Consider the following 27,861-nt stretch of genomic DNA (forward strand, 5'->3'; position numbering starts at 1 on the left):
AGGGGCAGAGGGAGACAGGGATAGGAAGGGGGAGAGAGAGGGGCAGGGATAGGAAGGGGAGAGAGAGAGGTAGAGATAGGGAGAGAGAGAGGGGGTAGGGAGAAAGAGAGAGAGGTAGGGACAGGGATAGGAAGGGGGAGAGAGAGACAGAGATAGGAAGGGGAGAGAGAGATAGGTAGGGATAGGAAGTGGAGAGAGAGGTAGGGATAGGAAGGGGAGAGAGAGGTAGGGAGAGAGAGAGAGTTAGGGAGAGAGAGAGAGAGAGAGAGGTAGGGATAGGAAGGGGGAGAGAGCGGTAGGGATAGGAATGGGGAGAGAGAGCGAGGTAGGGATAGGAAGGAGGAGAGAGAGGTAGGAATAGGAAGGAGAGAGAGAGGTAGGAATAGGAAGGGGGTATGCAACCAACACTGTGTGTGGGTGTGTACTCACAGGCTCTCCCTTTGTGTGGTTCTCGTTGGGTCTGATGTGGAGCTTCACGGGTCTAGCAGTGAGCTGGTTGAAGGCCCAGCCTGGACCTGGCTACCACTAACCGCCTCACATCCCTGTGGAGAAAGAGATCAATATTACATTTCAGACCACTTCATTGGCAGTTGGCATATATTGCCTCTAAATCACAAGTTGATACACAATCTACACACCCCTTTCAATCCCAAAGCCGAGAGTCGAGAGTGGGTGAGAATAATAGGGATAATTGGTAAAGAAATTGAAAAGCAGAGAAGGGGACAGAGATGAGAGAACAATAGACAAGAGACTAGAGAAAGCAGCAAATGTGAGGAAGAAATCCAAAACTAGAGGGAGCGGTGGATGGAGAGGAGAGAAAAAGAGTGAGAGAGGGGTGACAAAGAAGAGTGGGAGAGAAAGAGAGAGAGAGAGGGGTGACAAAGAAGAGTGGGAGAGAAAGAGAAAGAGAGAGGGGTGACAAAGAAGAGTGGGAGAGAAAGAGAGAGAGAGGGGTGACAAAGAAGAGTGGGAGACAAAGAGAGAGGTGTGACAAAGAAGGGTGGGAGAGAAAGAGAGAGAGAGGGGTGACAAAGAAGAGTGGGAGAGAAAGAGAGAGGTGTGACAAAGAAGAGTGGGAGAGAAAGAGAGAGAGAGAGAGGGGTGACAAAGAAGAGTGGGAGAGAAAGAGAGAGAGAGGGGTGACAAAAAAGAGTGGGAGAGAAAGAGAGAGAGAGGGGTGACAAAGAAGAGTAGGAGAGAAAGAGAGAGAGAGGGGTGACAAAGAAGAGTGGGAGAGAAAGAGAGAGAGAGGGGTGACAAAGAAGAGTGGGAGAGAAAGAGAGAGAGAGGGGTGACAAAGAAGTGTGGGAGAGAAAGAGAGAGAGAGAGAGGGGTGACAAAGAAGAGTGGGAGAGAAAGAGAGAGGTGTGACAAAGAAGAGTGGGAGAGAAAGAGAGAGAGAGGGGTGACAAAGAAGAGTGGGAGAGAGAGAGAGAGAGAGAGAGGGGTGACAAAGAAGAGTGGGAGAGAAAGAGAGAGAGAGAGAGAGAGGGGTGACAAAGAAGAGTGGGAGAGAAAGAGAAAGAGAGAGAGAGAGGGGTGACAAAGAAGAGTGGGAGAGAAAGAGAGAGAGAGGGGTGACAAAGAAGAGTGGGAGAGAAAGAGAGAGAGAGGGGCGACAAAGAAGAGTGGGAGAGAGAGAGGGAGGGGGGTGACAAAAAAGAATGGGAGAGAAAGAGAGAGAGGTGTGACAAAGAAGAGTGGGAGAGAAAGAGAGAGAGAAGGGTGAGAAAGAAGAGTGGGAGAGAAAGAGAGAGAGAGAGGGGTGACAAAGAAGAGTGGGAGAGAGAGAGAGAGAGAGGGGTGACAAATAAGAGTGGGAGAGAAAGAGAGAGAGAGGGGTGACAAAGAAGAGTGGGAGAGAAAGAGAGGGGTGACAAAGAAGAGTGGGAGAGAAAGAGAGAGAGGGGTGACAAAGAAGAGTGGGAGAGAAAGAGAGAGAGAGGGGGGTGACAAAGAAGAGTGGGAGAGAAAGAGAGAGAGAGGGGGGTGACAAAGAAGAGTGGGAGAGAAAGAGAGAGAGAGAGAGGGGTGACAAAGAAGAGTGGGAGAGAAAGAGAGAGAGAGAGGGGTGACAAAGAAGAGTGGGAGAGAAAGAGAGAGAGACGGGTGACAAAGAAGAGTGGGAGAGAAAGAGAGAGAGAGAGGGTTGACAAAGAAGAGTGGGAGAGAAAGAGAGAGAGAGAGGGGTGACAAAGAAGAGTGGGAGAGAAAGAGAGAGAGTGGTGACAAAGAAGGGTGGGAGAGAAAGAGAGAGAGAGGGGCGACAAAGAAGAGTGGGAGAGAAAGAGAGAGAGAAGGGTGAGAAAGAAGAGTGGGGGAGAAAGAGAGAGGTGTGACAAAGAAGAGTGGGAGAGAAAGAGAGAGAGAAGGGTGAGAAAGATGAGTGGGAAAGAAAGAGAGAGAGAGAGAGGGGTGACAAAGAAGAGTGGGAGAGAAAGAGAGAGAGAGAGGGGTGACAAAGAAGAGTGGGGGAGAAAGAGAGAGAGAGAGGGGTGACAAAGAAGAGTGGGAGAGAGAGAGAGAGAGAGGGGTGACAAAGAAGAGTGGGAGAGAAAGAGAGAGAGAGGGGTGACAAAGAAGAGTGGGAGAGAAAGAGATAGGTGTGACAAAGAAGAGTGGGAGAGAAAGAGAGAGAGAGAGAGAGAGAGAGGGGTGACAAAGAAGTGTGGGAGAGAAAGAGAGAGAGAGAGAGGGGTGACAAAGAAGAGTGGGAGAGAAAGAGAGAGGTGTGACAAAGAAGAGTGGGAGAGAAAGAGAGAGAGGGGTGACAAAGAAGAGTGGGAGAGAGAGAGAGAGAGAGAGAGGGGTGACAAAGAAGAGTGGGAGAGAAAGAGAGAGAGAGAGAGAGAGGGGTGACAAAGAAGAGTGGGAGAGAAAGAGAAAGAGAGAGAGAGAGGGGTGACAAAGAAGAGTGGGAGAGAGAGAGGGAGGGGGGTGACAAAAAAGAATGGGAGAGAAAGAGAGAGAGGTGTGACAAAGAAGAGTGGGAGAGAAAGAGAGAGAGAAGGGTGAGAAAGAAGAGTGGGAGAGAAAGAGAGAGAGAGAGGGGTGACAAAGAAGAGTGGGAGAGAAAGAGAGAGAGAAGGGTGAGAAAGAAGAGTGGGAGAGAAAGAGAGAGAGAGAGGGGTGACAAAGAAGAGTGGGAGAGAGAGAGAGAGAGAGGGGTGACAAATAAGAGTGGGAGAGAAAGAGAGAGAGAGGGGTAACAAAGAAGAGTGGGAGAGAAAGAGAGGGGTGACAAAGAAGAGTGGGAGAGAAAGAGAGAGAGAGAGGGGTGACAAAGAAGAGTGGGAGAGAAAGAGAGAGAGAGGTGTGACAAAGAAGAGTGGGAGAGAAAGAGAGAGAGAGCGAGAGGGGTGACAAAGAGTGGGAGAGAAAGAGAGAGAGAGAGAGAGAGAGAGAGAGAGAGAGAGAGAGAGAGAGAGAGAGAGGGGTGACAAAGAAGAGAGAGAGAAAGAGAGAGAGAGAAAGAGAGAGAGAGAGATAGAGTGGTGACACAGAAGAGAGAGATAGAAAGAGAGAGAGACAGAGAGAGATAGAGGGGTGACGAAGAGAGAGAGAGAAAGAGAGAGAGAGAAAGAGAGAGAGAGAGGCAGTGCCATCCGAAAGTATTCACATCCCTTGACTTATTCCACATTTTTGTTACAGACAGAATTGAAAATGGATTAAAAAGAGATGTCATCAATACATCCAGTCATTACCTAGATACTGGCCTTGTTTTATTATTATTATTATTAGGAATGACAAGCCAGACAAAATTAAACAGGCCTATTTATATAATGAATATGAACTCCGAGGGGGTTCATATTCATTAAACCTCTCACTAAAGGCTTCAGTCATACAAAAGTTATACTTAAATCCAAACTGGTTCTCCAGCAGATTAGTAAGAATGGCTCACCCTATGTTCAAGAATGGCCTTTTTCCATTTATTCAGATTACAATCTCTCACTTTTGGTTATTTGAAAATCTAATCATCTCCAAAATATCCCTATTTTTAAAGCTAGCCATAGAAAACTGGTTGAAATGTTTGTTTAATCAACCAGAAAAGACAGAACAAGTATTACGGTTAAACTGAAATATAAATATAAAAAAAGAAGAACATTTTTGATGATAATTCTCGGTATAATCTTTGTTAATGACATCAGAAATGGGACTGGGGGAGTCATGTCACACATGCAGCTAACAAAAATATATGGAAATGTCTGCTCTACCCAAAATGACAGCCTAATGATTGCATCATTACCGAAAAAAATGGATGAGGCAAGTGGAAGAAGGAATTGGTTCATCTGGAGTAGAGTAAAAATATGTGTATAGGGCTCTACAGTGTAAAAATACGTGTATAGGGCTCTACAGTGTAAAAGTACGTGTATAGGGCTCTACAGTGTAAAAATACGTGTATAGGGCTCTACAGTGTAAAAATACGTGTATAGGGCTCTACAGTGTAAAAATACGTGTATAGGGCTCTACAGTGTAAAAGTACGTGTATAGGGCTCTACAGTGTAAAAATACGTGTATAGGGCTCTACAGTGTAAAAATATGTGTATAGGGCTCTACAGTGTAAAAATACATGTATAGGGCTCTACAGTGTAAAAATACGTGTATAGGGCTCTACAGTGTAAAAGTACGTGTATAGGGCTCTACAGTGTAAAAATACGTGTATAGGGCTCTACAGTGTAAAAATACGTGTATAGGGCTCTACAGTGTAAAAATACGTGTATAGGGCTCTACAGTGTAAAAATACATGTATAGGGCTCTACAGTGTAAAAATACATGTATAGGGCTCTACAGTGTAAAAATACGTGTATAGGGCTCTACAGTGTAAAAATACATGTATAGGGCTCTACAGTGTAAAAATATGTGTATAGGGCTCTACAGTGTAAAAATATGTGTATAGGGCTCTACAGTGCGACCATTTTACTCGCTTGAAAAAATGTTTTTTAACAAAACATGGAGCTGACAGAGATGGTCGCCTCTCTTCAGCTCCTTAAAAAACTATGCAGTTATTTGTTTTATTTCTTACATTGTTAGCCCAGAAAATCTCAAGAGCAATCGCCAACTACCTGCCCTCCAGGACACCTACACCACCCGATGTCACAGGAAGGACAAAAAGATCATCAAGGACAACAACCACCCGAGCCACTGCCTGTTCACCCCTCTATCATCCAGAAGGCGAGGTCAGTACAGGTGCAAAGCTGGGACCGAAAAACAGCCATCACTAACATAGAGAGGCTGCTGCCAACATACAGACTCAAATCTCTGGCAACTTAAATAAATGGATTTAATAAATGTATCACTAGTCACTTTAAATAACGCCACTTTAATAATATTTACATACCCTACATTACTCATCTCATATGTATATACTGTACTCTATACCATCTACTGCATCTTGTCTATGCCGCACGGCCATCACTCATCCATGTATGTACACATTCTTATTCATCCCTTTACATTTGTGTGTATAAGGTAGTTGTTGTGAAATTGTTAGATTACTTGTTAGATATTACTGCATGGTCGGAACTAGAAGCACAAGCATTTCGCTACACTTGCAATAACATCTGCTTACCATGTACAAAATGTGATTTTAAATATTTTGCTGCGCGACTTATAATTTAGGAGCACCAGCGCGCCTAGAAAAAGGTAAGGATTCCAGCTTTAATATCTCCCATATTGTTATGCTCCTACATTTCTTTGTGTGTGCCCCCCAAAAATACCCTTGCTGTACCAGCATCTCCAGCTCTACTGGCACTGATCCTGTCAACATGGGCTGAGGTAAATGCTTTTTGTGGGAGAAGGAAGGAGACTTCTCTTGCTTATTCAAGGAGCTCTGGTGAAATACTAAACGATCTTTGGATCTGTGTGTAAAGCTCTGGAACAGACACAAATGTACATTCATACACAGACAAGATGTGGAATGTGAAATAGACAAATAAACTGTGTGTAGGCGTGTGTGAGCGTACTAGTGTGTGTGTATTTAGTACGTATTCAGTTAACAAGGAAACAACAAGTCACAAGATTGTGGACAATGGAAAAGCTACCTAAAAACACATCACTGCCACAGAAACAAACCACAAGAGGAGTCCTCCAATCAGCAAAGAGCCTGACAAAAGAGAAGCCAATCAGAAGCAGTCTTTCCCTGGGGAAACAGCTCTGTGTGTAGGGGTAGGGGACATCCACCTGCGTTGTTTCCTAACATGCGGAGCCATGAAGAGGGGCAGTGTGCGTGTGTGTGTGTGCCTGTCAGGGTGTGTCTGTGTCTCCCTGAATGTCTTCACTTTGGTGTGTGTGTTAACGTTACTGTATACCAGCACGTGTGTGGTTGTGCGCCTGTCAGAGTGCGTCTGCGTCTGAGTGTGACCCCGTGTGTGTGCTCCTGTCACAGTGTGTATGTCTCTGTATGTGTCCCTCCCTGTGTGTCTCTCAGTGGGAGGCCTTCTGCTAGGCTGTCAGATTGAGAGGTCAGCCGTCAGGGAGGGGTCAGCCCGTCAGGGAGGGGTCAGCCCGTCAGGGAGGGATCAGCCCGTCATATGGTCAGATGCACGGTAGCGGGTTGCTATTAGCGGACGAGGTAAAACCGCTGTACAGGAGCGAGAGAGCTCAGCGTGAGATAGACAGCAGGGTAATTTCCCACAAACCACTGCTTTCCCACCCATCCAGAAAGGCAACCAAGATTTTTATGAAGTTAGAATAGTCACATTTACTCGCATGGAGATCCCCTCTAGCTTGATGCATTTCTATGCTCAAAACACACAAGTAAAAAGTGTTGTTATTGACTTGGCCAACAGTTCAACAGTGGTTTAATGTCTATCATATTATAAAGTAACACAGCCATTCAAAAATAAAACTTACAATGTGAAACCATTGATAAAACACTCATGTCTTTCAGTGCAGTTACAATACAGTATCTCCTTTCCCATTCAGTGAATCACAGACTCTTGTTTTAAAACCCACTTCACGTATGAAGAGAGCGAGAAAATGTAATGTGAATTAGGCAGAAGGGTGTAATCTCCTGTGTGAGATTAAATGGGCGATAGGCGAGATGAGGGCAGGCCAGGGTGCTGACAACAAGATAAACGTGCGACTCTCCCTGGCCCCTCCGCACCACTTCACTGCCAGCCCATCAATCCTCTCCTTTATGAAACACAGAGTAAAGGGAGTTGACGTGTTTTTTGGGCCCTGGTTAAACCGCTAAGCTAGAAGAGGCTTCAAAACAGAGGATGACTTATTCCTCCAGCCAAAGCTCCATTTGTAGACTTCAATTTCAGTCAGCCGCGTTGTGGTTCTAATGGGGTATAGGCCTATCTGCAAAAACATGTTACACCAGAGCAGCCATCATACTAGATCACACGGCGGGTCAGTGTGTGTGCACGTGTCCTGGTACAGAGAACTAAAATGCTGTAGCAGTGTTTTGCCTGCTGTTAAATATGCAGCATATTAAGGAAGATGGGCCATTACACAGGTGCACCTTGTACAGGGGACAATAAAAGGTCACTAAAATGTGCAGTTTTGTAACAAAGCATAATTGGCATGCTGACTGCAGGAATGTCTACCAGAGCTGTTGCCAGAGAATTGAATGTTCATTTCTCTACAATAAGCAGCCTCCAACATGGTTTTACAGAATTTGGCAGTACGTCCAACCGGCCTCACAACTTCAGACCACGTGTAACCACACCAGCCCATGACCTCCACACCCGGCTTCTTCACCTGCAGGATTGTCTCAGACCAGCCCCCCGGACAGCTGATGAAACTGTGGGTTTGCACAAGCAAATCATTTCTGCACAAACTGTCAGAAACCATCAGTGTGTGTGGGCAAGCGGTTTGCTGATGTCAACGTTTTGAACAGAGTGCCCTATGGTGGCGGTTGGGTTATGGACAAGCATAAACTACGGACAAGGAACACAGTTGCAAATTATTGAACGCAATTTGAAAGCACAGAGATACCGTGCAATTCATCCGCCGTCATTACAGCATGTTTCGATATGATAAAGGCCATAAAGTCCTGATTGGTGGTGCTGCAGAGATGTTTGTACTTCTGGGAGGTTCTCCCATCTCCACAGAGGAACTCTAGAGCTCTGTCAGTGACCATCTTGCTCAGGAGGAGTCTTGGTGGTTCCAAACTTCTTTCATTTAATGATGGAGGCCACTGTGTTCTTGGGGACCTTCAACGCTGCAGACATTTTTTGGTACCCTTCTCCAAATCTGTGCCTCGACACAATCCTGTCTCAGAGCGCTACGGACAATTCCTTCAACCTCATGGCTTGGTTTTTTGCCTTGACATGCACTGTCAACTGTGGGACCTTATATAGACAGGTGTGTGCCTTTCCAAATCATGTCCAATTAATTTAATTTACCACAGGTGGACTCCAATCAAGTTGTAGAAACATCTCAAGGATGACAAATGGAAACAGGATGCACCAGAGCTCAATTTCGACTCTCATAGCAAAGGGTCTGAATACTTATATAAATAAGGTATTTTGTTTTTTATTTTTAACACATGCTAACATAAAAAATAAAAAAACATTTTTTGCTTTGTAATTATGGGGTATTGTGTGTAGATTGCTGAGGAAAACATGTATTTAATACATTCTAGAATAAGGTTGTAATGTAACAACATTTGGAAAAAGTCAAGGGGTCTGAATACTTTCTGAAGGCACTGTACGCAGCATATTAAGGAAGAGGGGTTAGGCTTGTCTGGTGTTTATTTTGCAGAGTATTATGGAAGAGGGGCTCGTGAGTTTCGCAATTCAGCCTGGAAATTCAAGGTATTTTCACTAGGCATCAATTCAGAAAGGGGAGGGAAAGAGTGAAAGGGAAAGGGAGATCGAGAAGAAGAGAGAGAAACAGAACGAGTAATAGCGAAAAGGAGAATCGTAAAAGTAGGAAAGAAAAGGAGAGTGAAAGAGCAGGAGAGAGAGAGAGAGAGAGAGAAATATCAAAAAAAGGGTAAGAGATTGAGAGAGGGAAAGACCTCAAACTTAACCCAGGCGAGTGGTTTCCAAGAGGCCTCTCTAAATCTGGTTTTACAAAAACTCTGATGGTGAAGATGCTTTTTTTCGATACTCTCACCCCAATAATCTTTACACAATGCTGCAGCTGAACTTAACAAAAACTATGCAGTTATTATTTTCCACCTAGTCCTCAAAAGTTGACTTTATCCACCCTGTGCGTGACATGGGTGGATAAGTCTGTAAAGACAAACTTTTCAGCAACCTTTCAGTACACATTTATTCACACAGAGGCTCTCTAAAAAGAGATACTTAAAAAGAGCTCTCTGGGGGTAAAGAGACTGTTTTTGGTGTTCTGTATTTCCGTTTAGTGTGTGTGTAAAGTGCCTAACTCAGGTGTCCGACAGCCCTGGTGCGGACCAGTGAGAGGATGATGTAGCCACCATCATCACCTGGAGACAAATGCACACATTATTTAACACAAACACACACACAGATTTAGTTAAAACGTTCACGAGTGAGACTGAGCTGAGATTCTTGGGCTTCCTCGAAATTCAGAAGGCAGTGGATCTCTTTAGGGAGGGGGCTTTGGTGTTGTTCCTGCCGTTATCCTGGTGGGCCACATGGAGAAGTGTAATACGGCTTAGAGGGGCCCAGCCCAGAGTATTTACTTAGAGTACCCAGGCTACTTACCAGGTCCTCACTGACACAGGGCCACACACAAACAGACTATATTTAGGGCTTTTTTTAGAGAGATGGAGGAGAGTGGAGAGAAATGGATTGGGCTTTCAGAAGCAGAGGAATCGTGTGTCAGGCAAGTTGATTTATTTCTGGTAATCCTGCCCTTATAAGAAGCACATTTCAAAGACTTCATTTTCCTTGCAGTGAAGAAAATAGCTGATTTTGGGATGCTTTATTGTTGACCTTATGCAATAGTGTTGCATACAGTATGCAATAGGTTGAGCTGTCTACTAAAGTGACGACTTCAGTTGAAATACCAGTATCCATCCTCATCCTATGCTTTGTAAATGTACATATTTTATTTGGGGCTATGGCAGTCAATTTAAAAACATTCTAACAGTATTTCTGATTTTCTTAACTCACCATCACATACTTTTAATGTGGGACTATGACAGTCAATTGCAAATTAGTCTGACATTTGCCACGTTCAAAACAACTGGGAACTCGGAAATCTCCGACATCTGACTACAGACAACTGAGAACTCTGCAAAAAAATGAGCTCTGACTAGGAAAAAATTGTTTTGAAAAGGTCATACAACTCGGAATTACAACTCGGGAACTCGGGTCTCTTTCTAGAGCTCCGACTTTCCGACCTGAAGATCACTGACGTTATGATTTGACCTAGTATTTTTTTCCAGTAGTCTTGAACGCACCAATAATACATCTTATCTCACCACCACTAATGAGATGGGTGTGCTCGATGCATGTCATGTCGGAGTTTCTCAAAGTCAGGGGACGTGGTCGACAGTGCGCACCTCATCTCTGCTTTGGTTTTAATGCAGACAAAAGCACTGAATCGAGCTTCACACATATGAGCTGGCAAAGGGTACCATGAGTTTAATGGTGCTTCCAAGACTGGGAACTTGGAAAAACATGTGGTCAATTCATGACATCAGTGATCTTCAGGTCGGAAAGTTGGAGCTCTAGAAAGAGGACCGAGTTCCCGAGATGATATTCCGAGTTCGATGAGCTATCAAACAAATTCTCCCAGTCAGAGCATGTTTTTTTCCCCAGTTGCCAGTTGTCTTGAACGCACTAAAGTCGGAAGTCTGAGATTTGAATGAGTGCCCAGTTCCCAGTTGTTTTGAACGCAGCATTAAATCTCAGAGGGAGATGGCAGGGTGTTCCCTATGAGTCATGAACCAAAACTCATCTGTAGTGACCCGTGAATGCGTTGGCTGCAGCATTCGGTCACGTCAGCTAGATCAGCTGTTCAGTTTCACTTTCCGGCATGTCAACTGAGCCAGGATCACAGTCAAACGGATTGGGAAGTAGGTCCCAAAGTGCTCTTCCAAGCATTGGAGGTGAGCAATCGTCACTCGTGTGGGACACTTACTGGTGCTGTCTTCTGTTAGAAACACGCACAGCTGAGGGAAGGGGGTATGTTTCACTTTTAAAATACTTTCTCCATCTGAATCCACTGATTCGGTCACTCATCTGTAGAATGATTTGGTACTTCCCCTGCATGCTTGCGTCCAGTTAATTCAATTTCCCAAATGTGTCTGTTACATTGTCAAGGTGGCATTTTTTTTTATTACATCCATTATGAATGAAAACAGTTCCTCTCTCAATGCAAAAAAACTATCCAACACTCTCTCTCCATAACCACCAGGCCTCTGGGTGAAACAGAACATTGTCAAGGTCTAATCCCATACCTCCATATTGTTTTGCAAACTGGCATGCACGCAGTGCAACAATCGAAGTTACCTGCCACAGTATATATATATTTTGTTTTACATGTTTTACATTTATTTAACCTTTATTTAACTAGGCAAGTCAGCAAGTCAACAAATTCTTATTAACAATGACGGCCTACCCCGGCCAAACCCGGGCGACGATGGGCCAATTATGCGGCCGCCCTATGGGACTCCCAATCACGGCCGGTTGTGATACAGCCTGGAATTGAACCAGGGTCTGTAGTGACGCCTCTAGCACTGAGATGCAGTGCCTTAGGGCTCCCGAGTGGCGCAGCGGTCTATCTCCAAGTTCTGTGCTTAGCTCTTTTGCCGGCAGTTCCTCTCGGTGCATCATATCATGACTCCATATGGGGATACACATTCATCATTTTCATTTAGATTTTCTAGGTTAACCACAATACAATGATTGAGATACAAAATACATTACTTTAATATATATATTTTTAAAGTCTCCCGCGACCCCATTTTCATATCAGGCGACCCCACATTGGGTTGCGACCCCAAGTTTGGGAACAGCTGGTCTAGGAGATGGAGCATGCCAGATATGTATCCCAGTACTAAGAGACTGGCTCTCCTGAGTGGATGAATAGGCCAGAGGGAAGAGAAGCGCCATAGAGACAGCTTTAAATAAATCATCCTATCTAGCCTAGTCCCCTTGGTCTAATGCACTATTCATTGACTTGAGTCCCACAAGCCAAACCCCCTCCAAGTCGCCTTATGGGCTAAGGGAAGGCAGGGGAGGGAGGTAGAGAGGGTTGGAAAAACCCGGAAGCGGACCAATATTTATTTAGGTGACCCTGCTGCTATGTAGAACAGGTGCAGCATCAGAAGCAACAATATGTTGCTTTTACAACAACGTGAGATGTCCAGAGCTGTCTGTTCAGACACTATGGCCAGTCGCTCTCAGGACCTCCCGCCGCCGTAGTGGCCTACTACTACCCCACAACAGCCAACACCCATCCCTGACATGGACATTCGCAGGCACACACACCTCAAATGCACCCACCCAATGGCATAGCCTAGTGGAAACTGAAGGGGCAAATATGCTGTGCAATTTCAGCCAAAATGTTTCACCTTATTTTCCAGAGCAAAACACGGCAGAAGCCTTTTATTTTTAGAGAATGAGAGAGAGAGGGCTCTATAGAGCCCTGGGGCTTAGCATTTTGCATTGTGTTAAGTTATTTATGTGAAATCTTCCAGGGAGGGAGTTGCAGAGGTCAGGACTTCATGGCAGGCACACATCTATGGGCAGTGGGATCTGCTGTAGTGTGTACGCACACGCCCGGTCGCCCACTCACACACATGCTCTTCTTTTTCCCTGTTATATCACTGTCATACTGGATCTCAGCGATGGTCACCTGATTGAAATATGCATTGCTGTATCTCTGCTCTCTCCCTCTTACTTATGAGTCTGTAGGTAGCTCCTGAAGACAGCATGCCTTTGTTAGATTCTGTGTTCAACTTGGAACATTGTTGTACTCAGCAGTATAGTATTTAAGGAGTGAAAGAGACTTGTTTTTACATCAGAAGTTAATGATTATCTGTAGGAGCCAGATGGGTCTGGAATGTGTTAGGGGAGACGGGTGGAGATCTTTGTTGAGTTTTTACTCTGAGAATTAGAACCTAACACCTTACTGTCTGATATTTCACTGTGTTGAGTGGGTTCCCAGGGCTATGCTGGGGTCGTGAGAGGTCGGCGACCTAGTGGATGGTGGCAGTGGTAGGGAATGCAAATATTTTGTGGGGGACACTATCTTCCAGACTATGAGTAAGCCATTGAGGCAATCTATAAAAGTGTCCCGGTGTGTCGCAGGCTTCCTTTTGATTTCCTGTTGTATTGACTGTGTCCTACCACTGTTCTCAGGAAATGGGAAAGAAAGAGAGATTGATTTCCATCCCCTCTGTCCCTGTACCCCCCCCCCCCCCCCCTCATAATTCTCTCTCTCGCTTCATTCCTCCGTGACACCACTGCAGTGAATACCAACTTGGTGAAGACTGATTAACCTTATTGCTTTGGCTACGGATTCTATCAATGTCAATCTAATTTAGCCCTGACCTGCTTGTGTATGTGTGTGCACGCATGCGTGTCATCGCTCTAAATCCAGTTTGCATGAATGTGATTGTATGCATTAATCAAATGACCCCTTAACTCAGTTAAAGTAGTAGGTTAAATGCAGTAAATGACTTCTGTGTTTATAAAAACATTGATTGGTCTACATTCTAAAGATAGACCACCAACAGCACTTATAATTTGCACATTAACTACAAAAACACCTTCTTAAAAATGCTTAGTAAGCCAAAAATGTGAGATTGGTTAAACTTGATCCCTGTGCATAGGTCTGTGAACCGTTCCTAAGATTCACTGTACTGTGACCCACAGTGGAATATGTAAAGCAATTCAAATCCAGAGACTGGAGGTGTTTAGCACGGCACTGCTGGTTTTCATCCTTCCTTCCCCTCTAACAAGGGACGGCTTCAGACCTGGTTGGTACTTGGGACACAATAAAACTAATTTTATTGGTCGCGTACACATGTTTTGCAAACGTTATGGCGGGTGTAGGGAAATTCTTATGTTCCTAGCTCCAACAGTGCAGTAATACACGCAAATCCCCAAAAAGTAAAGGAATTAAGAAATATACCTGGCCAATCAATGACAGTTATACACTAAGTAGTCAGTTTCTTTGCTCCTACAGACAGTGAGTCACGTGGCCTGCTACATAAAGCAGACAGGCATCGAGGCATTCAGTTACAGTTTGATTGAACGTTAGAATGGGAAAACAAATGACCTAAGCGACTGAGCGCGGTTTGATCGTCGGTGCCAGGTGCACCGGTTCCAGTATCTCAGAAACGGCAGTCTCCTGGGGTTCACGCACAACAGTGTCTAGGGTTTACAGAGAATGGTCTACAAAGAAAAACATCCAGTCAGCGGCAGTCGTTTGGATGAAAACAGCTTGTTGATAAGAGGTTGAAGGAAAATGGCAAGAATTGTGCAAGCTAACAGGCAGGCCACAAACAGGAAAAGAACGGCGCAGTACAACAGCGTTGTGCAGAACAGCATCTCGGAATGCACAACTCTTCGGTCCTTGTCATGGATGGGCTATTGCAGCAGACGACCTCACTGGGTTCTACTCCTATCAGTTAAAAACAAGAAGAAGTGGCTCCAGTGGGCACGCGAACACCAACACTGGACAATTGAGGAGAGGAAAAACATCACCTGGTCCTACAAATCCCAGTTCCTGTTGCGTCACGCTGATGGCAGAGTCAGGATTTGGCCTAAGCACTAAGCTGCATTAGTCCATGGCCCCATCCTGCCTGGTGTCAACTGTACAGGCTGGTGGCGGTGGTGTAATGGTGTGGGGAATGTTTTCCTGGCCCACGTTAGGTCCCTTGATACCAATTGAGCAACGTTTGAATGCCACACCTTGTAGAATCCATGCCCTGATACTAGATGGATGTACCTAATAAACTGGCCCCTGAGTGTATATCAATTATCTATCAGGGAGAAAGGAAAAGCAGAAAAGGGAATGCAGGACCCGGAGGTGTGGATGTGACTGACTTGCCCTGGTGTACTGGGTTTATTTAGTCTAGTTGGTATGAAGTAGGGAAAGGGAATACCTAGTCAGTTGCACAACTGAATGCATTCAACCGAAATGTGTCTTCCGTATTTAACCCAACCCCTCAATCCGAGAGGTGCGGAGGGCTGTTGTTGTTGGGGGTTAACTGCCTTGCTCAAGAGCAGAACGGCAGACTTTTCCACCTTGCCGGCTTGGGGATTAGAATCAGCGTCCTTTAGGTTACTGGCGCAAGGGTCACGCCCTGACCTTAGAGAGACGTTTTGTTTCTCTATTTGGTTAGGTCAGGGTGTGATGTGAGGTGGGCATTCTATTTTTTGTTTTCCAGGTTTCTTAATTTCTATGTTTTGGCCGGGTATGGTTCTCAATCAGGGACAGCTGTCTATTGTTGTCTCTGATTGGGAATCATACTTAGGTAGCCCTTTTTCCCTCCTTTCAGTGTGGGTAGTTAACTTTGTTTGTGGCATTTAGCCCTGTAAGCTTCACGGTTGTTTCTTTCATTTGTTGTTTTGTTGGCGACATTTTAAAATAAAATAAAATGTACGCTCATAACACTGCACTTTGGTCTACTTCCAACGACACCCGTGACAGAACTACCCACCAATAACAAAGGGAAAGCAGTGTGGTAAAGAGGACTCCTGGACATGGGAGTAGATCCTGGACGGAAAGGGAACCTGGACGCAGGCCGGGGAGTATCGCCCTCCGAGGGAGGAGATGGAGACAGCTAAGGTCAGCTATGAGGCGATATGAGGAGGCAAGTCAGCGAAGCAGGCACGAGAGGCAGCCAAAATGTTTTTTTTTTGGTGGGGGCACACTGGGAGATTGGCGGAGTCAGAGTTTAGACTTGAGCCAACTCCCCGTGCTTACCGTGGGTACAGGTGACTGGTCAGGCACCGTGTTATGGGGTGATGCGCACGGTGTCTCGAGTGAGCAGTCACAGGCTGGTGTGCTCTGTGCCAGCATCCCGCATTTACCGGGTGGAAGTGGGCATCCAGCCAGAATGGGTTGTGCCAGCTCTGCGCTCGAGACGGCCAGTGCGCCTTCACGGCCCAGTGTATTCGATGCCCGCCCCACGCACCAGGCCTCCTGTGTGTCTCTCCAGCCCGGTGAGTCCTGTGCCTGCTTCAAGGACCAGGCCTCCTGTGTGTCTCCCCAGCCTGGTGAGTCCTGTGCCTCCAGTGATGATCCATGGCACGAAGCCTCCAGTGATGATCCATGGCACGAAGCCTCCAGTGATGATCCATGGCACGAAGCCTCCAGTGATGATCCATGGCACGAAGCCTCCAGTGATGATCCATGGCACGAAGCCTCCAGTGATGATCCATGGCACGAAGCCTCCAGTGATGATCCATGGCACGAAGCCTCCAGTGATGATCCATGGCACGAAGCCTCCAGTGATGATCCATGGCACGAAGCCTTCAGTGATGATGAATGGCAAGAAGCCTCCAGTGATGATCCATGGAAAGAAGCCTCCAGTGATGATCCATGGCACGAAGCCTCCAGTGAGGAGTCATGGCACGAAGCCTCCAGTGAGGAGTCATGGCACGAAGCCTCCAGCGACGGCCTCTAGTCCGGGGCCCGCAGCGAGGGTGCCCAGTCCGGGGCCCGCAGCGAGGGTGCCCAGTCCAGGGCCAGCAGCGAGGGTCCCCAGTCCGAGGCCCGCAGAGAGGGTCCCCAGTACGGGGTCGGTGGCGAGGGTCCCCACACCAGAGGAGCCACCAAAGCGAGGTGAGCCAGAAGTGGAGAGGGGTCTACGTCCCGCACCAGAGCCGCCACCGAGGATAGATGCCCACCCGGACCCTCCCCTATAGGTTCAGGTTTTGCGGTCGGAGTCCGCACCTTTGGGGGGGGGGGGGGGGGGGGGGGTACTGTCACGCCCTGACCTTAAAGAGCTGTTTTATTTCTCTATTTGGTTAGGTCAGGGTGTGATGTGGGGTGGGCATTCTATTTTTTGTTTTCTAGGTTTCTTTATTTCTATAATTTGGCCGGGTATGGTTCTCAATCAGGGACAGCTGTCTATTGTTGTCTCTGATTGGGAATCATACTTAGGTAGCCCTTTTTCCCTCCTTTCAGTGTGGGTAGTAAACTTTGTTTGTGGCATTTAGCCCTGTAAGCTTCACGGTTGTTTCTTTCATTTGTTGTTTTGTTGGCGACATTTTAAAATAAAATAAAATATACGCTCATAACACTGCACTTTGGTCTACTTCCAACGACACCCGTGACACCAACGCTCTTCACCGATAGGCTACCTGCCACCCCAAGTAGCTTAAGTACTGTGTGTCTAATTAGACAATGGACTGAACTGGAGGGCTGCTGGTGACATTTGGTGTGTTTTAGCCATTATGACATGTCAACACTCTCACTCTGGCTAAAACGCAGACCTGCCGGCTTGACCTTTCCAGCGGCTCAGCAGTTTCCCCATAGACAGTCATTATTTCATTTCTCCTTCCTCTATTATTCTCTCTCTCCCCTCCCTGCAGTTTGTCACCCCAGAGAGGTCAGCTCTCCATCTGAGAGGCACACCTAATGAGAGAGAGAGAAGGAGAGAATGAACAAATAAGGAAAAGCTGGAAGGGATGAGCTCCCAGTAATAGTGCTAAAGACAGAGATAGCACCAGAGAGTCACAGAGCTAGCCTACACTGATAGAGATGCAGAGAGAAGAGAGAATTCTCTGGACACCGTGGGCCAGTGAACTGGGCTCACCTAGGGTCAGGTGAGAAAACAGAAAACAACTACCCACAACTCAAGGGCGAAACAAGGCTGCCTAAGTATGGTTCTCAATCAGAGACATTGACAGCTGCCTCTGATTGGGAACCATACCAGGCCATACACAAAGAAATACAAACATAGAATGCCCACCCCAACTCACGCCCTGACCAACCTAAAATAGAGACATAAAAAAAGGAACTAAGGTCAGGATGTGGCACTCTCCTGCACCTGACTTCGCCTTTATACACACCTTGACACAACCCTTATCATGACCCCTAGTTGAACCCGACACTGGAAGGCTTATATGCTGAGCACAGCCAACAAGTGCTCAGCATATGCGGAAACTCCTTCAAGACGGTTGGAAAAGCATTCCAGGTGAAGCTGGTTGAGTGCCAAGAGTGTGCAAAGATGTCATCGAAAGGGTGGCTACTTTGAAGAATCTCAAATATAAAATATATTTAGATTTGTTTAACACATTTTTGGTTACTACATGATTCCATATGTGTTATGACATAGTTTTGATGCCTTCACTATTATTCTACAGAAAATAGCAAAAATAAAGAGAAACCCTTGAATGAGTAGGTAAGTCCAAACTTTTGACTGGTACTGTATATCGTGAATCGCCCATCACGTTGAAAAAAATGGAAATATGATTTTTAGGCCATATCGCCCAGCCCAAACCAAGAGGTACAGACACTGAACTGATGGGTTGGTGGCCATTTTACATGTTAGAGGAAAGATTTAACTGTGTAGAAGCCACAGAGAGAGTGAGAAAGAGCGAGACAGAGCCAGAGAGAGAGAGAGACAGAGCCAGAGAGAGAGCGAGAAAGAGCCAGAGAGAGCGAGACAGAGCCAGAGAGAGCGAGACAGAGCCAGAGAGAGCCAGAGAGACAGAGCCAGAGAGACAGAGAGACAGAGCCAGAGAGACAGCCAGAGAGAGCGAGACAGAGCCAGAGAGAGCCACAGAGACAGAGCCAGAGAGAGCCAGAGAGACAGAGAGAGCAAAAGAGAGCGAGACAGAGCAAGAGAGAGCGAGACAGAGCGAGCTAGAGAGAGCGAGAGAGCCAGAGAGAGCGAGAAAGAGCCAGAGAGAGCGAGACAGAAAAGGGCAACTGTGGACCATAAACACCTTTGTAAATACAATCCAAATGTATCTGTTTATTTATCTTCCCTTGCCATTCACACAATACCTAGTTGCCAATGTTACACTACTGTAAATAGATAATAATATAACATTTGAGATGTCTATATATTTTTGATGCTTATTTTTTACATTTCTGATTGCTTATTTTACTTTTGTTTGTTTTTCACTTGCTTTGGCAAAGTAAACATACGTTTCCCATGCCAATAAAGCGCCTTTGAATTTTAGAGAGAGAGGAGAGTGAGAGAAAGAGAGTGAGACAGGGCAAGAGCGTGCTGTGTTGCTCACAGCGGATAGTTAAGGACTACAGGTTGCAGAGGGACTTGGTGATAAAAGCTAACAGAGTGTGAAGTGCATGTGGAGGGTGTTAAAGTCAAGTACAGCTGAAGAGTAAACATAACAGCAAATAGGTGTTTTGTTATTGGGAGCTGAGAAGCCACCTGACCCTGACAGGTTGTGAAAATTTGGAGGTGCGAGTGTGTGTGTGTGTACCTTCAAACTTTGTTGAAGAGGCAGAGAAGTAGGCTTGGACAATATACCGCATATCGGGGTATCTTGAAATAACCACGGGATGTTTTTTCAATTCCGTCAAAACTATTTGAATATTTGTTCCTACTTTTTAAGTAAGTACCTGCAGTCAACATTTGAAATATGTTAGGAGATAGAGGACTGCGTTCTTCATTTCACTGGACAAATATTTTTCATTATGAAGTTTACCGGTTGTCCCCAGTCACATGGTGTTTGTTTACAAGCACACAAGACCAGAACCTTGTAAGTCACTCAATGTTGTGCAGCACGAGCCAGGTGATCGAGTTAAATGTTTGTGAGCTAGATAGCTTAGAACTATTATATAACTGTCTAAATGTGCTAAATGCTCTGGAGTTGTGCATTTGGATAGCTAAGCTATCTAGCTGAGTGGTTACCTTCTTCCAAAATCAAGCTTCACTTGGTAACAGCAGAGAATCCCCTCCTGGATCAAGAGCCTTGCTGTCTATTATTTTTTTTTGTACTTGTACAGTGCAAAAAAAAGTATTCAGAAGCCATTTTGTTACGTTACAGCCTTATTCTAACATTGATCAAATTTAAATAAAATCATCAATCTCCACACAATACCTGATAATGACAAAGCGAAAACATGTTTTCAATTTTTTTCCCAAATGTATTAACAAATAAAAAACAGAAATATCTTATTTACATAAGTATTCAGACCCTTCGCTATAAGACTAGAAATTGAGCTTGGGTGCATCCTGTTTCCATTGATCATCCTTGAGATATTTCTACAATTTGATCGGAGTCCACCTGTGGTCAATTCATTTGATTGGACATGATTTGGAAAAGCACAACCTGTCTATATAAGGTCTCACAGTTGACAGTGCATGTCAGAGCAATAACCAAGGTCGAAGGAATTGTCCATAGAGCTCTAAGACAGCATTGTGTCGAGGCACAAAAAAAATATATATACAGTGGGGAGAACAAGTATTTGATACACTGCCGATTTTGCAGGTTTTCCTACTTAAAAAGCATGTAGAGGTCTGTAACGTGTATCATAGGTAGACTTCAACTGTGAGAGACGGAATCTAAAACAAAATTCCAGAAAATCACATTGTATGATTTTTAAGTAATTAATTAGCATTTTATTGCATGAAATAAGTATTTGATACATCAGAAAAGCAGAACTTAATATTTGTTACAGAAACCTTTGTTTGCAATTACAGAGATCATACCTTTCCTGTAGTTCTTGACCAGGTTTGCACACACTGCAGCAGGGATTTTGGCCCACTCCTCCATACAGACCTTCTCCAGATCCTTCAGGTTTCGGGGCTGTCGCTGGGCAATACGGACTTTCAGCTCCCTCCAAAGATTTGGGTTCAGGTCTGGAGACTGGCTAGGCCACTCCAGGACCTTGAGATGCTTCTTACGGAGCAACTCCTTAGTTGCCCTGGCTGTGTGTTTCGGGTTGTTGTCATGCTGGAAGACCCAGCCATGACCCATCTTCAATGCTCTTACTGAGGGAAGGAGGTTGTTGGCCAAGATCTCGCGATACATGGCCCCATCCATCCTCCCCTTAATACGGTGCAGTCGTCCTGTCCCCTTTGCAGAAAAGCATCCCCAAAGAATGTTTCCACCTCCATGCTTCACAGTTGGGATAGTGTTCTTGGGGTTGTACTCATCCTTCTTCATACTCCAAACACGGCGAGTGGAGTTTAGACCAAAAAGCTCTATTTTTGTCTCATCAGACCATATGACCTTCTCACATTCCTCCTCTGGATCATCCAGATGGTCATTGGCAAACTTCAGATGGGTCTGGACATGCGCTGGCTTGAGCAGGGGGACCTTGCGTGCACTGCAGGATTTTAATCCATGACTGCGTAGTGTGTTACTAATGGTTTTCTTTGAGACTGTGGTCCCAGCACTCTTCAGCTCATTGACCAGGTCCTGCCGTGTAGTTCTGGGCTGATCCCTCACCTTCCTCATGATCATTGATGCCCCACGAGGTGAGATCTTGCATGGAGCCCCAGACTGAGGGTGATTGACAGTCATCTTGAATTTCATCCATTTTCTAATAATTGCACCAACAGTTGTTGCCTTCTCACCAAGCTGCTTGCCTATTGTCCTGTAGCCCATCCCAGCCTTGTGCAGGTCTACAATTTTATCACTGATGTCCTTACACAGCTGTCTGATCTTGGCCCTTGTGGAGAGGTTGGAGTCTGTTTGATTGAGTGTGCGGAGAGGTGTCTTTTATACAGGTAATGAGTTCAAACAGGTGCAGTTAATACAGGTAATGAGTGGAGAACAGGAGGGCTTCTTAAAGAAAAACTAGCAGGTCTGTGAGAGCCGCAATTCTTACTGGTTGGTAGGTGATCAAATACTTATGCCATGCAATTAAATGCAAATTAATTAGTTAAAAATCATACAATGTGATTTTCTGGATTTTTGTTTTAGATTCCGTCTCTCACAGTTGAAGTGTACCTATGATAAAAATGACAGACCTCTTCATGCTTTGCAAGTAGGAAAACCTGCAAAATCGGCAGTGTATCAAATACTTGTTCTCCCCACTGTATACATCTGGGGAAGGGTACCAAAAAATGTCAAAAGCATTGAAGGTCCCCAAGAACACAGTGGTCTCCATCAATCTTAAAAGGACGAAGTTTGGAACCACCAAGACTCTTCCTAGAGCTGGCCGTCCGGAAAACTGAGCAATCGGGGGAGAAGGGCCTTGGTCAGGGAAGTGACCAAGAACCTGGTGGTCACTCTGACAGATCTCCCAGAGTTCCTCTGTGGAGATGGGAGAACCTTCCAGAAAGACAAACATCTCTGCAGCACTCCACCAATCAGGCCTTTATGGTAGTGTATACCATGCACTGTCAACCTATACACAGGTACACAGGTCATGTCCAATCAAGTTAGAAAACATCTCAAGGATGATCAATGGAAACAGGATGCACTTGAGCCCTATTTCGAGTCTCATAGCAAAGGGTCTGAATACTTACGTAAATAAGACATTTCAGAATTTTCTTTTGTAACATTTGCTAAAAATCTGTTTTCGCATTCTCATTATGAAGTATTATTATGTGTAGATTGATGAGGTATGTGTCTATCTTTTTTGGATAGCAAAGGGCAGGGTTTCTGCGTGTGTGCAGTTTATATAGTGGTGTATGTCCTTACCTTGTCGGGCTGTCCAATGAAGGGGTTCCCAGCACAGCGCTGGTTGATGACATCTCTGATGAGGTGTTTCTGTCTGTCTATTGTAGGTGGTGAGGATGCTGATCCTGTTGGCAGGGTAACCCAGCAGAAGCATGAACATGAACAGAGCCATACTCTGCCTCACCCAGCTTCTACAGAGAGAGAGGGAGGAAGGGTTGAGAGAGAGGGAGGTGGGGGGGGGGTGTTGAGGGGGGTGAGAGAAAGAGAGGGCAGGTAAGACAACAAAAAGGTTTGCACACAGGGGAAATCAAACAAAATACTATTACTAAAACAGATACAAAAACGCATTTCCCAGTGTATTAGAATGTTTTCCCCTACTCGTTTGACAATAAGCAAGATGATTACAAAAGTCTTCATGTTTTTAATACACATTTCCACACTAATTCCAAGCTCTTTTAGTACCCAGAGGGCAGTGTAAACCAGTCTGTGTGAGTGTGTTTGTTTTAATACATGAAATCTTTGCCCGTGCCCCTGTGCTGGTTGGTGTGCCACGCAGAGAGGGGTCTGATGGGGGTGAGGTTAGGCTGGCTGGGGTCTATGTCCTGCCAGGCTGGTAGACGGCATGAAGGGGTGTGAGGTTCAAGTTCATTGGCCTGCTGCTGAACCAGACTGGGACTGGGATATGCTTTACTTTCCCTCTCACTAAACTAAAACACAGGATCAGTTGGCAGGCCTCATGCACACAGATGTTCACTTACAGATACACAAAGAAATGCACGTAAAGTTGCACGCATGATAAAAAAAAGACAGACACCATCTTACATACGACACACAAATACACACGGACAGGCACGCACACACGTGCACGCCAATGCATACACACACACACACACACAATGTGCAGTCAGCTGGCCTCGCAGTGCCTCGATTCTGTCTGCAGTGCAGTGAACAAAGGGGGTTTGGAGGATCATGACAAAAGTAGAACATCACGCTTCTCTTTCTCCTCCCAAATACAGACAGGTCACAGCTGTTCAACAGCAGCTGGCCAGCCTCTCTCTCCATCCCCATCTCTCCGACTCTCGCTCCCTTTCTCTCTCGCTCACCCTCTTTTCCTTCATCTCTTTCTGCCTTCATCTCTTTCTCCATCCAAGTGTTTGATCCCTCCCCCACACTCATTAATACGTAGACATCTCTATAAAAACTCAAAAGGCAGTTATATATGTATTTTTTTGTATACATTTGCAGCCTCAAGCTGCAGTGGCGTTACTATCACTGATTCTCACCATCTATGTTCTAATCAGCGACCAGAAGCGTTTCAGTTAATCCGCTGTTTTCAGATTAAGAGCACTATTAAAGGGGACTGGATAGATTTGATAAAACACTTACCCGTCTCACTATTACCAAATTGTTATCGGTTTCAGTGACTTTTAACCAGGGCTGAAAGGCTATAATATACCACAAGCACACAGAGACGCACACACACACACGGAGACTGAGATACGCACGCATACACACACTGAAACGCACCCTGGAGGCAGTGCTTCCACAACGGAGAATGATCCGCCCTCCAAATGTCGCCAAAATGAAATTACAAATTTCCAACAGTATGCATTATTCATCCAGTTTCAATTAAGGCCGGGCACGGTGGAATAACAGAGTGGAATAACAGAGCAGTGTGGGGTGGAATAACTCACACAGCCTGGACCTTTGCTCGACAACCAGCCACGGAATCCCATCAAAACACTGCACCACGTCTGTCTCTGTTCCCCTGACCTGGCTCAAATGATATGGACCCTGTTAATATGACTACCGCCAGATATTCCTGACCATGTGATCTGACCAGGAAACACTCTGGGCCCCAAGTTGTAGCCCAGTCAAGTTTTTCCACACCGATCTCGACAAACCATTTCTGTATGGACCTCGCTTTGTGCACGGGGGCATTGCCATTCTGAAACAGGACAGGGCCTTCTCCAAACTGTTGCCAAAAAATTGGAAGCACAGAATCATATAGAATTAAGGGTTCCATGCACTCACTTACATTGTATACTGTAGTGTTAAGATTTCCCTTCACTGGAAACAGCCCCAGACCATTATTCCTCCTCAACAAAACTTTACAGTTGGCACTATGAATTGGGGCAGGTAGTGTACTCCAGGCATCCGCCAAACCCAGATTCGTCCTTCGGACTGCCAGATGGTGAAGCGTGATTCATCACTCCAGAGAATGTGTTTCCACTGAGTCCAATGACGGAGAGCTTTACACCACTCCAGCCGACGCTTTGCACTGTGCAAGGCTTGTGTGAGGCTGCTCGGCCATGGAAACCCATTTCATGAAGCTCCTGCCGAACAGTTCTTGTGCTGATGTTGCTTCCAGAAGCAGTTTGGAACTTGTTAGTGACTGTTGCAACCGAGGACAGACAATTTTTACACGCTGTGTGCTTTAGCACCCGGTGGTCCTGTTCTGTGAGCTTGTGTGGCCTACCGCTTCCCGGCTGAGCCGTTGTTGCTCCTAGACGTTTTCACTTCACAATAACTGCACTTACAGTTGACCGTGGCAGCTCTAGCAGGGCAATAATTTGATGAACTGACTTATTGGAAAGGTGGCATCCTATTACGGTGCCACAATGAAAGTCACTGAGATCTTCAGTAAGGCCATTCTACTGTCAATGTTTGTCTATGGAGATTGCATGGCTGTGTGCTCGATTTTATACACCTGTCAGCAATGGGTGCGGCTGAAATAGCCAAATCCACTAGGTTCAAGGGGTGTCCACATAAACTATATATAAAAGTATGTCACCAATACTGCTGCATTGGTCTATAGGCTATGAGTTCCATGCACTAACTTCTTTAGCTGCCAATGGATCACGGTGCATCAATGTGTCCATATGGCAGAGGTTGGTGATCTCACATTAGTTGACCTTTAAATTTGAGATTTTTTATCATCTCAATTCACATTTTTATGATTAACCAGGTGACAATAATTTTGAGAATTAGAAAGTTATTATTGAAATGAAACTGTTCCACGAAAATGATCATATGAAAATCAGAACTGGCTCACAGAATGGTAGGATAAATTGTAAGCTTCCCCAAACTTGAAACCCAAACGCCGCCTTTGAAGTCTTTATAATATAATTGCCTCCACGTTTCCATGGTGGGATTTTGCCTATAGACTACTTTAAAGCAAGGTCAAATATGCATCACAATATGAAATACAACACTCAGGTTTCGAACAATTAAGTATGTTTTCAAAATGCATAGTGCCTTCAGCTTACATTGTAAAGTGGTGGGTGATGCGCTGATAGCCTGTTGCCTGCATCTGAATGGTGAATGGGAGGAGCGCCTTAAATTACCAGTTGAGAAATAAATATAGTAACTCTTCAAATCGTGCACCAAAACTTTTTTGAACATTGCCTTTAGAATTGTTTCACAATGAATGGGCTTATAAAAGCACATTTTACTACAGCAGAAACCAACTGAGGAGCTGCAGAAGAAATCCCACTTAAAATAGGCTCTGTATGCTGTGCATAGTTGTGTTGGATAAATAAGATACATGATGCCTAAGGAAAATATGCACAGGCCAATTGAATTACATTACAATTGAAAATGAACCTATAGACAGATAAGCATGACTGTCAAATGTTATTTCCATCAATGAATAAAAACTTATTTTGCAATGGGATTTTTTGTCTTCACTGGTCGTTTTGTTTAAAATGGGGGGGGGGGGGGGGTTGCAGACGAATGGAAACCCTGGTGTGTGTGATGTCTCCAGTATGCTTGTCTCTCTAATGTCTCTGCTTGACACAAATGTGATCTTATGTTCCCAAATGCAAGATAACTCAGTAACCATGGCAACAGCTGCAACAGCTGCCTCAGCCCATTGCTTCAGGTTGAGTGTAACGGCCCAGGACTGGCACGTGGCTGAGTAACTGAAAGAGATGTGAAGTAAAGAGGGAATACAATTGGGGAGGGAGTGAGAGCGTGCGGCTGTGGCACACTACCCCTAAAAGGAAAATGAGAGTTAAGACATCAGTTGAGCTACTGTAGAATCAGGGCTGAGTGAAACATACTGAGAATGTAATGTACTGGTAAATACACACATGCTAACATAATCCATCGAATGTTAACCTTTTCAAATGACCAGTGATTTCAATCTTCCCCTGGGTCCCATCAGTGATCTACTGAATATTATAAACCAGGTAGTTGGGGTCCTGAATGCTGATTGGCTCGAACAGCATTTCAGCCATGTGTACAGTATATCAGCCATTATACAATGGCTGGGTCTAATCCTGAATGCTGATTGGTTAAAAGTGCATTCCAGCCAGTTTCTGTTCCACAAGTTACCACCAGCTAAATCTATGATGTTAAAATGCCTATTTAGTCTGTTCCATCAGCCTGTCTCATCAAAGTGCTCCAGAGTGGCGCAGCGGTCTAAGGCACTGCATCTCAGTGCTAGAGGCGTCACTACAGATCCTGGTTTGATTCCAGGCTGAATCACAACCGGAGCCCCGAGTGTATGGCAATGGAACATTTAGAACGAAAGACTGGATTGCTTACATAGATATAGAACAAAAAGACTGAATGACTGGTTGCGTCTCCGGCAACCGAATCAATAGAATGAACGACCAGCTGGCTTGGTTTGCAATACTAGATTTGTTTCGGGACTATATCTTGTGGAAGGATGAAATAGTATGAATAAATTCATCAAAATAACATTGATAAAAATATGTTAATCATTATTTGAGTATGTGGGTAACCCGTTGTATAAAAGTGATAATGCCCTCGAAGCTGGTGTTTGGAGGATATATTGGCACAGTTTGCCGGCCCTCTACGAATATATCCTCCAAACACTGGCTTCTCGGGCACTATCACTTAAATATACCATGGGTATGACACAGAAATACCCGTTTACTGTTACATTTATGTTGGTAACCAGTTTATAATAACAATAAGGCACCTCTGTGTTTGTGGCCAATATAGCTAAGGGCTGTACTTACGCACAACGCAACACTGAGTGCCTGGATACAGCCCTTAGGCCTTCGTATATTGGCTATATACCACAAACCCCTGAGGTGCCTTATTGCTATTATAAACGGGTTACCAACGTAATTAGAAAAGTACAAATAAATGTTTAGTCATACCCGTGGTATACGGTCTGATATTCCATGTCTTTCAGCCAATCAGCAGTCAGGGCTCAAATCATCCAGTCTATAATGGTCAAAATACCACACCCCCTCGGGCTTTGTTGCTTAAATTAAGGGTGTCTACTTCACATCCCAACCATACAACGGGTATGATGTGACGCACGTCATTTTCCAACTATCCGAGATGTGGATAAATAAGAGAAAACATTTTCCTTTATGACTAATTTCAGAACAGTGAGCTTGAGGGGTTGGAGTATTAACGCACATGT

The 27,861-nt window shown here is 45.1% G+C and overlaps 1 protein-coding gene across 1 annotated transcript in view; it reads right to left on the bottom strand.

Annotated features, from left to right (window-relative positions):
* Positions 1–429: 429 nt before the first annotated feature.
* Positions 430–27,861, bottom strand: part of LOC118944329 (RNA helicase aquarius-like) — a 30,735-nt gene continuing 3,303 nt past the window's right edge. Inside the window, exons 3-4 of the mRNA XM_036962907.1 lie at positions 22,476–22,645; positions 430–542 (exon numbers count right to left, since the gene is read on the bottom strand). Of these exons, the coding sequence (XP_036818802.1) occupies positions 22,553–22,645 (93 nt within the window). The 3' untranslated portion in view covers positions 430–542; positions 22,476–22,552. The remainder of the gene's footprint in view (positions 543–22,475; positions 22,646–27,861) is intronic.

Source organism: Oncorhynchus mykiss, chromosome 25 (assembly GCF_013265735.2).
Source record: "Oncorhynchus mykiss isolate Arlee chromosome 25, USDA_OmykA_1.1, whole genome shotgun sequence".
Lineage (NCBI taxonomy): Eukaryota > Metazoa > Chordata > Actinopteri > Salmoniformes > Salmonidae > Oncorhynchus > Oncorhynchus mykiss.